The following is a 13,956-nucleotide window of genomic DNA, read 5'->3' as shown; positions in this document are numbered from 1 at the left end:
ATTCCACTGTGCTGTCTTGTTACCTTTGTAACGTTTCTATGGCGGGGCAATAGTTGTATGTTATCTATCTTACATCAAAATATATTCAATATAAATGAGTGATACTAGTGAGGCCACATCGTCACAAACCCCCTTTCTTTTGTAATTATGCTGCTATATAGTCATAGTTTCATAGGAAAGCACGTATGTTTTTTGTAAGTGTGGCCATAGGCAGCTTCAATGGTCAAACAGTTAGCAGAAAAGTCAGATTGTTGTTTGAAATGAGACACATATAAGCAGTGGCTTCCTGGAAATAAGATGAGTGTATTTGTCCTAGACACCGTTTATTAGTTATTACACTGATAATGAGTCTTCAAAAGAATGTTTATAAATGAAACTATGCGACTATAGTGGACATCATGAATGAAGTTGAAGCAGGAAAGCACGAGTTCTTACATGTGGCCTCAGGGGGGTTGCAATGTAGGAAACATGAATATTGGAAGCATACAACAACCTGTGGCTTTGGGGAGGCTGCATTGCCTTGGTCTGGTTTATTTTCTTTCTTTCCTCACAGTGATCATCTGAAAAGGCCGAAATAAACCCAAAGGGTGTGTTTATCCCCCATCAGCCCAACCTTACCCCTAACCTAAGCCTCCCCTGGCCCTTCATCCTCGCCCCCTACACCCTCCTGCCGCACACTTTTGGGCAGAGACAATCTTTTATTGTTCATTTGTTCTTGAGTTTCCCCACGTACAGATGGTCCATGATGTTATCTTTTGAAGTATTACAAAAACACACTGAGATTATTTATACAAAACACCCTTATTCCATTATTTCATGCTCAGTTCTTCCATATGTCCACGTGTTGACTGAGGCTACATTTCATTATATGTCCACGAGGAGGCGACAATGCCCTTTCCACAGTTCAGTAAAATGACTGACAGAGGTCACTTACACAGATGAAGGTGACCAATTTTTGATTGTCTTTAAAACTTTGTTCACTGCCATCTTGTCATTTCTAACATTTTCTCAGATGTAAAATGTGTTTGTATTGTGTCGCTTTTCATTTGCATCTTCATTTGCATTTACCAGTGCTTTCAGTTCTCTTAGTACCAGAAACAGTTATGCAAAGATATATTCAGATATAAGTACAAATGTAAGGAAGGAAGGAACCATAAACTGATTTCGGCCATGAGAGGTATTTTTACTGATCCTCAAGTAAGAGCAGAGAGAATACACCAAATAAATATGGATCCCATGAACATGAAACAGAATGGCTCAGCACAGGCTGAGTAATATATTCTTTGATAACCAAGACTTGACCGGATTTAAAAAGACGTAAAGTTTAGAAGTGGAGGGTTTTAATTTTTCTTCTTAGGAAACGCTGCCGTCACCAACTCGTACACCACATATCCTGCTCCTGGAGGGAAATCAAATATTGATTATTGGAATAAAGTTTATAACTGTTATTCAAAAAAAGCACAATATAAAAGTATCTACAGGTGCATCTCCATAAATTAGTATATTTTGGAAGAGTTTATTCATTCAGGAATAAAAAAGTGAAACACTCATATGTTATAGATTCATAACACACAAAGTGAAATATGTCAAGCCTTTATTTGTTTTCATTTTGATAATTATGGCTTAGAGGCTCATGAAAACCAAATTCAGAGGAGTCATTTGCGTCATTTGCGGAGCCTTACGCACATTACGTACAGGACGCCCCGCTCTGCTAGCAGCTACTGTGTGTTCTTCGCCTCAACACGGAGTGCTGGTCAAACTAAACGTCTTAAATTTTTATTGGGTATATCGAAATATATGAACAGTTTGATTCATGGATTAAATACTGACACAACACTGATTTAAAACACTTGCTGCTTGTTTTCGGAGCTGGTTTTGTTTCTATTTGGGACTTGATTTCCGGTATGAAAGCAGGAGGCGGAAACAAGGAAAGCGATATAATAAAATACACCTCAACATTTTTACAACTTTTTTTAGGTTTATACTATAGTGTTACCTTTGGAATAGTTCAATTCAATTGTATCTTTCTTTCTTTTTTTACTTTTCAGGCTCTGCTAGGATTTTGCTGCAGTTGTTATTCTCCTCCCTATACAGATAGTGAAAAAAAGAAGCGTAAACAATCCAGTTGTGTGGATTAACTGTTTCATCTAACTTTTATTATTATTTATTATTATCATACATTCCATTGATCTGATCATGAACATACATGTCTATATGTCTCCAAGGGGCGCCAGGTTTCCATTAAAGTTCCTTCAAAATGCAATATGTCTAGTAATCTGTGCCCCGCCTCTGGAAATCATTCATTTGTTCTTGGAAAAAAATATGAATGCAATAAAAAAAAAATTAAAGGAAACATTCACTTTGCTGGCATATTAAGTCATGAAACCCTGGTATTTCAACTTCATATTCAGTCTTCCGCACAGTCAAAATAATTGCTGCATCAGCAATGTAAAGTAAAATAAATAAATGATCCATGTCCTGTTTAATTTATGGATTTACACATTGTTTGATCATAGTAAAGGAAATTGCACTGATTTCTCTGTTAGGGTCCTGCAGTAAAAGAGAAAATACATTACAGATATTGATCAGGCATAAGTACTATTTAGAGTAAACAGCAGTTTGAATTTCAATGTGTAAGAATGTTGATTTTATCATAAGCAGTAATGAACACCAAGAGTAAAGAGACACAAAATAAGAGCACCACCTACTGGAAGATAAAACAGGAAACCTACACACATCTAAACATCATTAACATTCAGAAAAAAATGATATTAAACTAAAGCCTACAGAGTTTGGTTGACAGTTGATCACTGGGAGAGCAGGAACCTCACAGTGATGAACACTGAGCATCAAAGATGGAAACATAAATTTAACTCTTTGATGACTCCAGTCTACGCAATTTAACAGTGTCTCCAAAACTTTTAAGCCAAAATCCAGCATAGAGCGGCTGAGTGAATGTTGTCTGGACTCTGTGGAGGAGAGTCATGGTTTCAGACACACTGTAGAAGGACAGAAGACCTGCACTGTGATCCAGGTACACTCCTATTTTGTAGGACTCAAAGAATGAGAGGGGAGTAGAGATGAGATCATGTCGAAATTGACAACTTTGGCCGTAATCATATAATGACCAAGACTTTTTGTTGTACCCAAATTGACCTCCTTGCGATGTTCTGTCAATATCCTTGTATGCCACTGCTACTCCAACTGATGACCCGCTCCACTCCACCTCCCAGTAGCAACGCCCAGTCAGACTCTCTGTACTCAGGACCTGACATATAGAAGTGAATCTGTCTGGGTGAGAAGAATATGACATTTTTTCTTTTAAAAATTTTACCTGAGTGTTTTTCCTGGATAATGACAGACGTGCGTGTGGTGTGTTTGGATCCATTGTGATTTCATGTGAATATCTTAAGAAATCAGCTCTGGTCTCGGGCTCTGCTGGTGACAGTGAAACATCCACATCAACCAGTGAGATGTTGTCCCATTCCTTACTCAAAATGTCCTGTAGTTTATTCTTGACCGCTGTGAGAGCGGCCGTCACCTCCTCAAAGTTCCTCACAGGATAGATCTTGATGTCTGAGTGTGATGATTCACTGAGATGTGGCAGTGAGAGGTAATTGGAGAGAAACTGGGCGTTATCCTCCATGGTGGACAGCTGCTGCAGCTCAGCGTCTCTCCTACTCAGCTCAGCGATCTCCTGCTCCAGCTTCTCCTGAAGCTCTTCAGCTCGATTCACTTCAGCTTTCTGCTTGGATCTGATCTGCTGCATCATCTCAGGCCTTCTTTTCTCTATGACATGGATCAGCTGGGTGAAGAGCTGCTCACTGTCCTTCACTGCTTCATCAGCAGAGCGATCGATGGCCTCCACCTCCTGCTGAAGCACCGTCACGTCTTTCTTTCTGTCCTGGATTTTCTGCTGGACTTTTTGTTGACTCTCCCCGAGCTCTCTCTGCATCTCAGTCCTCGCTGCCGCTGCTGAGACTATGTCATGGCCTTTATGTTCATCCACAGAGCAGAGATAACAGATACACTGCTGATCAGTGCGGCAGAACATCTTCATTACCTCATCATGATTAGAGCAGATGTTGTCCTGAAGCTTCTTGGAGGCGTCGACAAGCTTGTGATCTTTGAAGCCAGGAGAGTTGTAGTGAGGCTGGAGGTGTTTCTCACAGTAAGAGACCCGACAAACCAGACAAGACCTGATGGCTTTCAGTTTTCTCCCAGTACAGGAATCACAACCAACATCAGCAGGTCCAGCATAGCAGCGATCATCAGGGGCAGCTTGGAGGTCCATGTTCTTCAACTTTTCCACTAAATCGGCCAACGTGGTGTTTTTCCCCAGGACGGGCCTCGGAGTAAAGGTCTGTCTGCACTGAGGGCAGCTGTAGATTTCCTTCTCATCCTCTCCATCCCAGAAGTTTTCAATACATCTCATGCAAAAGCTGTGTCCACAGGGAACAGTCACCGGCTCCTTCAGCAGATCCAGACAGACCGAACAGCAGATTATTTCTTGATGCGGCTGAAATTCTTGCTGCGCCATTTCACCTCTCTGCTGCGACAGTGAACGCCTTAATTTCCCTTTACCAGAAATGAGATCTTACATTAAGCTCCCCCTCCCGGTTGTTGTTTCACGTCACTGCTGATCTGTAAATGTGGCTCGTCAGCTCTGAACTCCAGCAAACGTGGCTTACACCCATCTTTACAGTAACAGATCTGTGAAGGGGCAGAGCAGGAAATGTGTGAGCAAAGTTCACGCCCATCAGGTTCTGGTTCATTCCAGGAAAGAAAACGTTACTGTGACCATATTACATTGATTGTGCTATGTAATAACCTTTGTAACGTTTCTATAGCGGGGCAATAGTTGTATGTTATCTTTCTTACGTCAAAATATATTCAATATAAATGAGTGAGGCCACATTGTCACAAACCCCCTTTCTTTTGTAATTATGCTGGGATATAGTCAGTTTCATAGGAAAGCAGGAAGGATGTACTGTTAGTGTGGCCATAGGCAGCTTCAATAGTCAAACAGTTAGCAGAAACGTCAGATGGTTGTTTGAAATAGGACACACATAAGCAGTGGCTTCCTGGAAATAAGATGAGTGTATTTGTCCTGATCACTGTGTACTAGTTATTACACTGATAATGAGTCTTCAAAAGAATGTTTATAAATGAAACTATGTGACTATAGTGGACATCATGAATGAAGTTGAAGCAGGAAAGCATGAGTACTTACATGTGGCCTCAGGGGGGTTGCAATGCAGGAAACATGAATATTGGAGACATGAATATTTACTTGTGGTTTGACTTGGTCTGGTTTATTTTTGTTCATCCCTCACAGTGATCATCTGAAAAGACCTTAGTAAACCCAAAGAGTGTGTTTCTCCTCCATCGTTCCAACCTTACCCCCCTACACCCTCTTGTCGCACTCTTTTGGACAAAGACAATCTTTTATTTTCCATCTGTTCTTGAGTTTCCCCACGTACAGATGGTCCATGATATTATCTTTTGAAGTATTACAAAAACACACTGATCTTGCAGATTTATATAAAACATCCACTTGTTCACTGGGGCTACATTTCATTGTATATCCACAAGGAGGCGACAATGTCCTTTCCACAGTTCCACAGAGGTCACCTAATGTAGATTGTCTTTAAAACTGTGTTCACTGCCATCTTGTCATTTCTAACATTTTCTCAGATGTAAAATGTGTTTGTATTGTGTCGCTTTTCATTTTAATCTTCATGTGCATTTAACAATGCTTTCAGTTCTCTTAGTACCAGAAACAGTTATGTAAAGATATATTCAGAAAGTACAAATATAAGGAAGGAAGGAACCATTAGCTGATTTCGGCCATGAGAGGTATTTTTATTGATCCTCAAGTAAGAGCAGAGAGAATACACCAAATAAATATTGATCCCATGAACATGAAACAGAATGGCTCAGCACAGACTGAGTAATATATTCTTGGATAACCAAGACTTGACCGATTTTAAAAAGACGTAAACTGTAGAAGTGGAGGGGTTTTAATTTTTCTTCTTAGGAAACGCGGCCGTCACCAACTCGTACACCACATATCCTGCTCCTGGAAGGAAATCAAATATTGATTATTGGAATTATGTTTATAACTGTTTTTTAAAAAAGCACAATATAAAAGTATCTACAGGTGCATCTCCATGAATTAGAATATTGTGGAAAAGTTCATTTATTTCAGAAAAAGTGAAACACTCATATATTATAGATTCATTACACACAAAGTTCAATATGTCAAGCCTTTATTTGTTTTATATTTTGCTGATTATGGCTTAGAAGCTCAAGAAAACCACAAATTCAGTACCTCAGAAAATTAGAATATTGTGAAAAAGTTCAATATTGTAGCCTCACAGTGTCTCACTCTAATCAGCTCATTAACTCAAATCACCTGCTGAGGTTTTCTGAGCCTTTACATTGTCTCTCAGTCTGGTTCAGTAGGCGACACAATCATGGGGAAGACTATGATATTCTAATTTAACCAGATGCACCTGTAATTTCTCAGACACAGTGGCCGTTGTAATCGTAGTATTTAGCTCGTTAGATCTGGCCCTGAAATTTCACAGTCAGCTTTTCTGATCTATTAAATCCAGCACACTCACCCACAACGGTGAGGACCATTGTCGTCCTGTACAGCAGAGCATCAGCCACCCCTCCTTTCAAATGCACTGGCAGGCCGTTGTCGTCCTGCCGGGTCAAAAAAGAGAAAAACGGTTAACCGTGCAATCGTAAAGTTAGGGGAGGTTAACATTTGAAACTAGATGGATCAAATCTGTGTCCCGTTCCTTACGGTAAACACAATCTTACACATGAAAAGAATGGAGTGTACAGATGTGCAAAGACAATTGTTTGTTACAAGGATCAAATTTCCAACCAAATGGAAGGAAATACAGACATGGTTCTTAGTGCTGCCAACATTCCAATGAAAGAAAGGACACAAGTTTGTCTGAAACACGTTGAAACTGGCATCTACCGGGCTTCATTCCATATTTAATACAACTGAAACTTTGATTTTGAAACATGTAACTTCTCTCAGGAAAGTGTCGATTCTGTTAAATATTGAATAAAGAATGATGGATGCCAATTACTTCTATTTATTTCAGGGAATAAATTGTGGTTATTAGGCAACACCACTTTTCGCCACATCTGTAGTTGTTAGGGTCTAAATGTTTCAGCAGGCGGGCTTTTGGATTTCCATTTGGTTGCAATGCATACACCAGATTCTGAGAAGCACTGAGCAGAAGCGCTGGCTGATAAAGGGCTGGTGTTAGATTTCTGCAGTTGCTCTAACCGACTACGTCCAGCAGCTTCCCCAGCAGCCATGAAACTACGTGTGTTTAGTCTACAAGCCACGTCAGCAGAACGTTCGCTTAAGAATTCTTCTCCAGGGAAAAAAAATGGAATTTGGCCAGAAAAGCACGAGTTGCTTTCTAGGACCTTTGTGACAAAAATAAATCAAATAAAACTAAAAAAAATATACATAAAAATGATAGAAGCACAAAAAAGCTTAAAAAATAAAATAGTAAAAAAAAACAATGAAACAAATCAAATTAAACTAAACTAAAAAAAATGAAAGAAAATAAAACATTTACGACTACACCTAACGCAACAGATCTCAATTGACTCGCTACAAACTCAAACAAACATGCATCACGTGCGTTATGAACTGAAGAGTGGCCCGTGTTAATTATCTGTGAAGCTGAAACACCAGTACAGTACCTGACGTTCACGCCGCCATCACAGCTGAGGATACGGAAACTTAAGGAAACATATTTTCAACACAAACGTCTCATACGTAGACTCTAGAATGACATCATTGTGTCTTATGCCTTTGAGTCGGCGAGGTTTGGTAGTAAACCGTCCTTGCGTTTGGCTGTTTTCCCCTCCTCGGTCAAACTACGGGGATTCTGGGAAATGTAGTCGTGTCTGTCCGCTCTCACCTGAAACAGCTTCTGTTTCTGTGCCACTTTGTTTTCCACTCGGCGGGGAGCGGTGCTGGAGATGGTCCGCCGAGCCACCTGCTGGAGCGCCTGGAGAGGAGAGGAGAGGAGAGAGAGAGGAGCAAAGTCAAACCACGGTGACTTCGGATGAAATTGTTAGGAAAGGTACCAACATATTTAAGTCACAAATCTATTACACCAAGTCTAAAATGCGTTTTCAAAGGGATTTACAGAGGCGGTTTGAGTCAAAGGAGAAACATTAATGTGGCTTTAGATTCATGAAACATCAATAAGAACGTCACAGGATCTCCTAAATTTACACTTTGATACAAAACAGAGACCTTAAGACTCAATAATAACTCAACGAGAAAAGGATCATTCCACTGTTCTCTCGGTTTTCGATTAGAGAATCCATTATACTTGTATTATAAGTGCAAAACGTCCGTCGTCATAAAGTCACCAGTCAATATATAATATCTCAAATCTGATTGATCTATGCCCAGGTCAAACACAGGTAGATATAAATGAGGAAAAGGTCGAGAATATTCACTTTAAGAGCTCCAAAGCTGTTTAAAAAACCGGTTTCAGATTGATGAATGACTCATTAGTTAGTGCAGAAGTGGGATCAGATCCAATTTCTTTGAGACAAACGCAACCTAACACAGATTACTGAACTGCCGCAACCGTTTCCAGACTCACAAATGTGTCGTTTCAAACGCAAAATTAACCTGTTATACTTTAGAATCGTCCATACTTGCGTTTCTGTATACAGGCTGAACACCGGTTTAGCCCCAAACAGATTATCTAAACCCAACTTCAGGCAACAAACGCAATAATGTATCGGCGAGGCGTTGAATCCATTTTAACAAGAACAATAGGAAGTATACATAATCAAGCGACTACGCCGGAAACCGAAAAGAGAAACTAATGCTAATGTCAATGCTAGCTGCTTTACCCGATTTGACCCCTAATTGTCGGAGCATAAACAAGCCGTAACTTCATTTTCAAACGTCAATTATAAAACAGGACTCTATTGAAAATGTTTCCGTTGTGTCTGTGAACTCACGGGACACTTAAAAAATGGTAAAACTTACAAATAGAGATCTGTTCATCGTGACGTCCGTCCACTTGCATACAAGGACACCGAAATGTGATTTCCGCCTTTCGTCTTCCTCCTCGGGCGAATTTCCGGTAGACAATTTTCATCCTGAACTCGATGCTGCCACCTACAGTAGTGTACGTGAACAAGCAGCCCCTACCTTCTTTTGAGCTTATTGGCTTAAGGGTGCATTACTTCCAATTTATAAATAACCAGAAAAAGATTCGATGATTATTTTTTTTAACCAAATTATTTTATAAATTAAGTAATGTTAGGTATATTTGTCTATTGTCCCCAAGATACCTGACAATGACAAGTCTTGGTGTTTTGCCTCTTTTAGTGACTTTAAAAAGGGGATTTCTCTTCTTATTTGAATTGTCTGCCATCACAGAAACACAAGAAAGAACCACAATTATCCAGAGAGAAATGTTTGAATATTTTTACTGGCGAATGCAACAACAAATAAATAATACAGGTGGGGTATCAAAACGCCATCATATTTAGTGCAACTGCAAAAAGACAATAGACCAAGTGGAGTTATTGTATTCAGAACCTAAAAAAAGCCTCACATGGACTTCAACATACAATATTTGACAACATCTAGTATTTTACATGTGAAGTATTCTCAAAGCATAAACAGCTAAAAGGATGTGGGGTTAAACATGAGATGGAATCATCCATTAACACAACACATGTATGAACATAACGTGCATGATTCACAATCTACTGTGTGTAAATAACAATGAATAAAAAAAGAACACATGACACCAAATGAGTGTATAAAATGCAAATGAAGACTTCCTGTACAGATGAGATCATTGGACTAGCAACAATGACGTCACCTTAAACTCTGCAGTTACATTATTAGCCATTTCAACACATCTGTGGTTCCGTTTGTTTGTTTTATCTCTTTGCTTTAATGCACATGAACGTTGCACAGCCTGGTTCTCCGTTTTAGTTCTCCGCCTCTGTGTGTATAAAAATAAGCCCCGTAAGGAAACATGTCAGACATTTAATGTTAATGTTTCTTTCCGTTCTAAAACATTTTGCATTTTATACACTCAGCTTTTTTTGAAATGGGACTTGTAATAAATTAACTCACACATTTTTAGCAGCCTTTAAACAAACCTCAAATGGCAAATACCTGGGGGTCTAGCGTGCAAATACTGGCTTTAAAAACTATAATATATATGATATAAAACTTTTAAATAAATAAAAAATATTACAGCTCCTTAACTTTGTTCTCAATGATATGGACCATTTTCCAGTGCAAGGCCTGGATAAAAGCTTCACGGCAGACAAAAGCGAGGCACAGAGAGGAGCTACACTAGCAGCTCGCTGATCATCTCAAATGATTCGGCTAAACAGCGATTTGCATGCAACTCGTGGCTTAGAAACGGACTCCAGTTACTCCACGCAGCCATTGTATGGATGCTGCAGCACCTGGATGACCCTACTTAAGATCTGGAAGGTTCCCTTGAACAGAAAACAACTAAACTGACGACTTGACTAGGAGCACAGCGGCTACATTTTTGACACTAAAGCTCGCTGATCCTGTGACACATCGAACTCGTACCAAGCTTGCTCATGTGACCATGATGGGAAAGTCAATTTACTGTCAATCAGATGTTAAAATGTGCCGACTGCGGCTGCTAATTTTTGGCGAAATCATCTGCTGTTTCCATTTAGATATTGCACATTTTAAGTGACTTTCACAAAAAGTTGCCAACCTTGTGTGGTTGTGCGGATAGTAACATTTTCAGTGCCGCTTATTTAAAGGAATAAACGCATCCCCCCGGCATGTAACTTGGCTCCAAAACATTATTCAAACCCATTCCATTATGCCGGATGTGTCACAGAATCATTGGTCGCTATGCCGCAAAACAAGCGACCTGAAATGTGAGCGACGGCACGTTAGTTGGGGATGTCGGCGCTGTTGTTGCGGTTGCCGTATTTGTGGTGGATGATCAACAGGACGACGCCCAGGAAGAAGCAGACGGAGCCCACGGTGATGTAGGCGATGCCCAAGAATGGGTTCTTGCCTCCCATCCAGGAAATGGTGCTTAGGATCATGCGCTTTCTTCCCTCGAAGCTACGAACTGGGTAATCTGAATTCAGCTGATCAAGGATGAAACCGTGTCACAGTTACACACTAACTTCAATAATCTGTGTACCTTTCAGCTTTGGTGGTGCAGTAACAGAAAACAGTGATGTCGAATCCGACAGAAAGGATACTGTAGATGATTTCCAGACTGTAGTTTCCCCGGGGCAGAGTTGGAACCATGCTGTTCTTCTTCTGGATGATGCGGTAGAGTTTGCGGAACGTCGGCAGGGCGGCGGTCCGCATCCAGACAATGAAGTCCTCGTTGATGAAGCCGTTGTTCTCCGGGTCGGTGTCCAGCTCGTACACTGGCTTGCGCCAGTTCACGGGCTTTGTTGTGCCTGAAACAGAAGTCGGGGCGGGGGAAAGTCAGTAAAGTGAAAAGCGAGCAACCTGTGGTCTGTTGTTTCCATCGTCAACCACAATATTGTAACACAGGTAAAGGTGATGCTCATGACGTTACTTTGAAAAACAACGGTGAGGTTTGGATTGGTGCTTTCCGGGTTCCTGAACTTCACGTGCTTGTCCGTCCACCACGCGATTCCTCTTTTCATCAGAGGAATCTGGATCTTCGTCCCGTTCGGATCGAAGTAAAACAGCTCCAGTGAGTCTGAGACGAACGAGGGCAGAGAGGAACAGGTGATGAAGAGAAATGTTTGAAATCCCATAAATAACATCTCCGAGGTCTTCAGAGGAGGAAGTACGCTCACCGTTGAACATGCTGTTGGCGATGGCCCCACACGGTGCGATCGGCTTGTTTTCCTTAAAGGCGTACGGCTCACACTCCTTGCTGGGACTCTGTTCCCGGTAAAGAGAGTGGAAAAGAGTCACATCTGAATCACAAAGATGTAACAAAGATGGCCATCCTCTGATCACTCGTTCATGTCCTAAACTCATCACAGGCTACCTGAAATTGAACTTGACTGTTGTTGTGCTCAGTTACCACCATAACCTGTTTGTGGGTTTACGCCTCAGCCGAGTGTTACAGACACACACACACACACACACACACACACACACACACACACACACACACACACACACACACACACACACACACACAGTTGCAGGAACACGTACCACGAGAGAATCCATGTCTCCGTTAAGCTGGCTGTCATCTCTGGACTTCACATACCGTCTGTGATTTTGGTAGAAGTTGGAGAGGCCGTAATACATGAAGACATTACTCTGCGGAGGTAGAGGACAAACCATCGGTTAAGCCTCCCGCGTGAATGTGAAATCTCAAGTGTTACAAGAGTCAACAACACGTGTTTACTGTACTTCATAGGGCTGATCCAAGTAGAAGGGTATAGAGCAGGTACAAGGCCGGGTGTTGTTCCAGCTGAAGCTCTGAGAGCAGTTGAAGCAGGGGCTGGACATGTCCACTCCTGTGTAGTCAATCTGCAACAGAGCCACACACCCACCCACACACCCACACACACACACACACACACACCTCGTTAAATTACCATATCATAGTCTTCCCCATGATTGTGTCACCGACCGAACCAGACAGAGAGACAATTTAGAGGCTCAGGAAACCTCAGCAGCTGATTTGAGTTAGTGAGCTGATTAGAGTGAGACACTGTGAGGCTACAATATTGAACTTTTCCACAATATTCAAATTTTCTAAGATACTGAATTTGTTGTTTTCATAAGCTTCTAAGCCATAATCATCTAAATTAAAACAAATAACGCCTTAAAATAGCTTACTTTGTGTGTAATGAATCTATAAATGAATTGAATTACTGAGATAAATGAACTTTCCACCATGTTCTAATTGATGGAGATGCACCTGTAGTTATGGACGTGGCACACTGACACTTTACAGTTAAGTTATTTATGAAACAAACATTGGATTAGAAGGAAATACAATAATAACGCACATACTAACAAGAACAGCTGAGATTCAATAATTTCAGGTACTTATAAAGGGAAAGGCCAACCAATTCTCTTCAATTCTTTAAACTAAGGGTTTGCAGCTGTTTTCTAAACTGTTACATAATAAATCTGAATCATTTTGGACTTAGGGAGGACTTGTGATAGGAGTTTTAACAATTTACTAAAGGCATAAAATGTCAACAACAAAAAGCCCAAAAAAATAGCAATACATCGGTTGTTTTGTCTGAAATAACTGTCAGACAACCTTTTCGACGCGGATCCAATTGGAGAAAAATGTTTGGAATTGACAACACTTGTTATTTAAATGCATATTGGATACGTTTATAGTAACATAAATACTTTTTTAGGGAGTATTTTACCTCAAACTCCTTGATGTTGTTGGAGGTGACGTACAGGCCGATGCCGATGGGGATGAAGATGAGTCCAATAACGAAGAAGGCCGGCAGCACGGTGCCCGCGGTGAGGATGGGCTGCCAAGCGGGGAGTCTCTGCTGTTTGAAGGCGGTGTTGTCGGGTTTCTTGCTCTTCAGAGTCCCCCCGCCGGGCCCGGTCACAGATATATGTCCGTCTTCATTGGCGCTGTAGCTGGACGCCATCATGTTTTTCCTACAGCTAGCTCCGTTAGCATTAGCTATGCGCCTGTCACTAATCTGTCACGCGGCAGCAGATTAAACCGCTCGGTGACACACAAATACACAGGAAAGAACGGAAATTACTTAAATTGCGTTTCTAGCGCGCTGTCATCCGCTTTAATTTACTAAGTCCTTCATTTTAACTACCAAACAGCAAAGTGGAAAAAACAGATGAAACCGGAAGTTTACGATTTTAATTCTTCTTCCTCTATTTTTGACGTGGTTGACATCCAAGTGAAAGGTGTGTTGTTGCCC

General features: G+C 40.9%; 3 protein-coding genes across 8 annotated transcripts; all 3 read right to left on the bottom strand.

Annotated features, from left to right (window-relative positions):
* Positions 1–1,159: 1,159 nt before the first annotated feature.
* Positions 1,160–9,151, bottom strand: LOC143004060 (cytochrome c oxidase subunit 7A2, mitochondrial-like). Of its 2 annotated transcripts, none has more exons than XM_076154905.1 (4): positions 9,062–9,151; positions 7,968–8,057; positions 6,630–6,714; positions 1,160–1,399 (listed from the first exon to the last, which is right to left on the bottom strand). In XM_076154905.1, the coding sequence occupies exons 1-4, from the start codon at positions 9,077–9,079 to the stop codon at positions 1,341–1,343; spliced, it is 252 nt and encodes an 83-aa protein (XP_076011020.1). In that variant the 5' UTR covers positions 9,080–9,151; the 3' UTR covers positions 1,160–1,340. The 2 variants fall into 2 exon arrangements, with proteins under 2 accessions (XP_076011020.1, XP_076011019.1); XM_076154904.1 differs by lacking the exon at positions 1,160–1,399 and adding an exon at positions 5,842–6,082.
* On the bottom strand, positions 2,126–4,597 carry LOC143004057 (E3 ubiquitin/ISG15 ligase TRIM25-like). Of its 5 annotated transcripts, none has more exons than XM_076154900.1 (3): positions 3,493–4,597; positions 3,157–3,268; positions 2,126–2,550 (listed from the first exon to the last, which is right to left on the bottom strand). In XM_076154900.1, exons 1-2 carry the CDS (start codon positions 4,538–4,540, stop codon positions 3,174–3,176), a joined length of 1,143 nt encoding a protein of 380 aa, XP_076011015.1. In that variant the 5' UTR covers positions 4,541–4,597; the 3' UTR covers positions 2,126–2,550; positions 3,157–3,173. The 5 variants fall into 5 exon arrangements, with proteins under 5 accessions (XP_076011015.1, XP_076011013.1, XP_076011014.1 ...); XM_076154901.1 differs by lacking the exon at positions 2,126–2,550 and adding an exon at positions 2,971–3,055; XM_076154898.1 differs by having other exon boundaries at positions 2,126–3,055; positions 3,157–4,597.
* A 340-nt stretch (positions 9,152–9,491) lies between the features above and the next one.
* Positions 9,492–13,898, bottom strand: LOC143004199 (cell cycle control protein 50A-like). The gene is made up of 7 exons (XM_076155120.1): positions 13,429–13,898; positions 12,449–12,568; positions 12,248–12,355; positions 11,878–11,965; positions 11,631–11,777; positions 11,302–11,508; positions 9,492–11,174 (listed from the first exon to the last, which is right to left on the bottom strand). The coding sequence occupies exons 1-7, from the start codon at positions 13,666–13,668 to the stop codon at positions 10,981–10,983; spliced, it is 1,104 nt and encodes a 367-aa protein (XP_076011235.1). The 5' UTR covers positions 13,669–13,898; the 3' UTR covers positions 9,492–10,980.
* Between the last annotated feature and the right edge of the window lie 58 nt (positions 13,899–13,956).

This window comes from Genypterus blacodes, unplaced genomic scaffold (genome assembly GCF_046128005.1).
Source record: "Genypterus blacodes isolate CSIRO-AG114 ecotype Tasmania unplaced genomic scaffold, CSIRO-AGI_Gbla_v1 ptg000064l_1, whole genome shotgun sequence".
Taxonomy (NCBI): Eukaryota; Metazoa; Chordata; class Actinopteri; order Ophidiiformes; family Ophidiidae; genus Genypterus; species Genypterus blacodes.
This window is presented reverse-complemented; position numbering and strand designations above follow the sequence as displayed.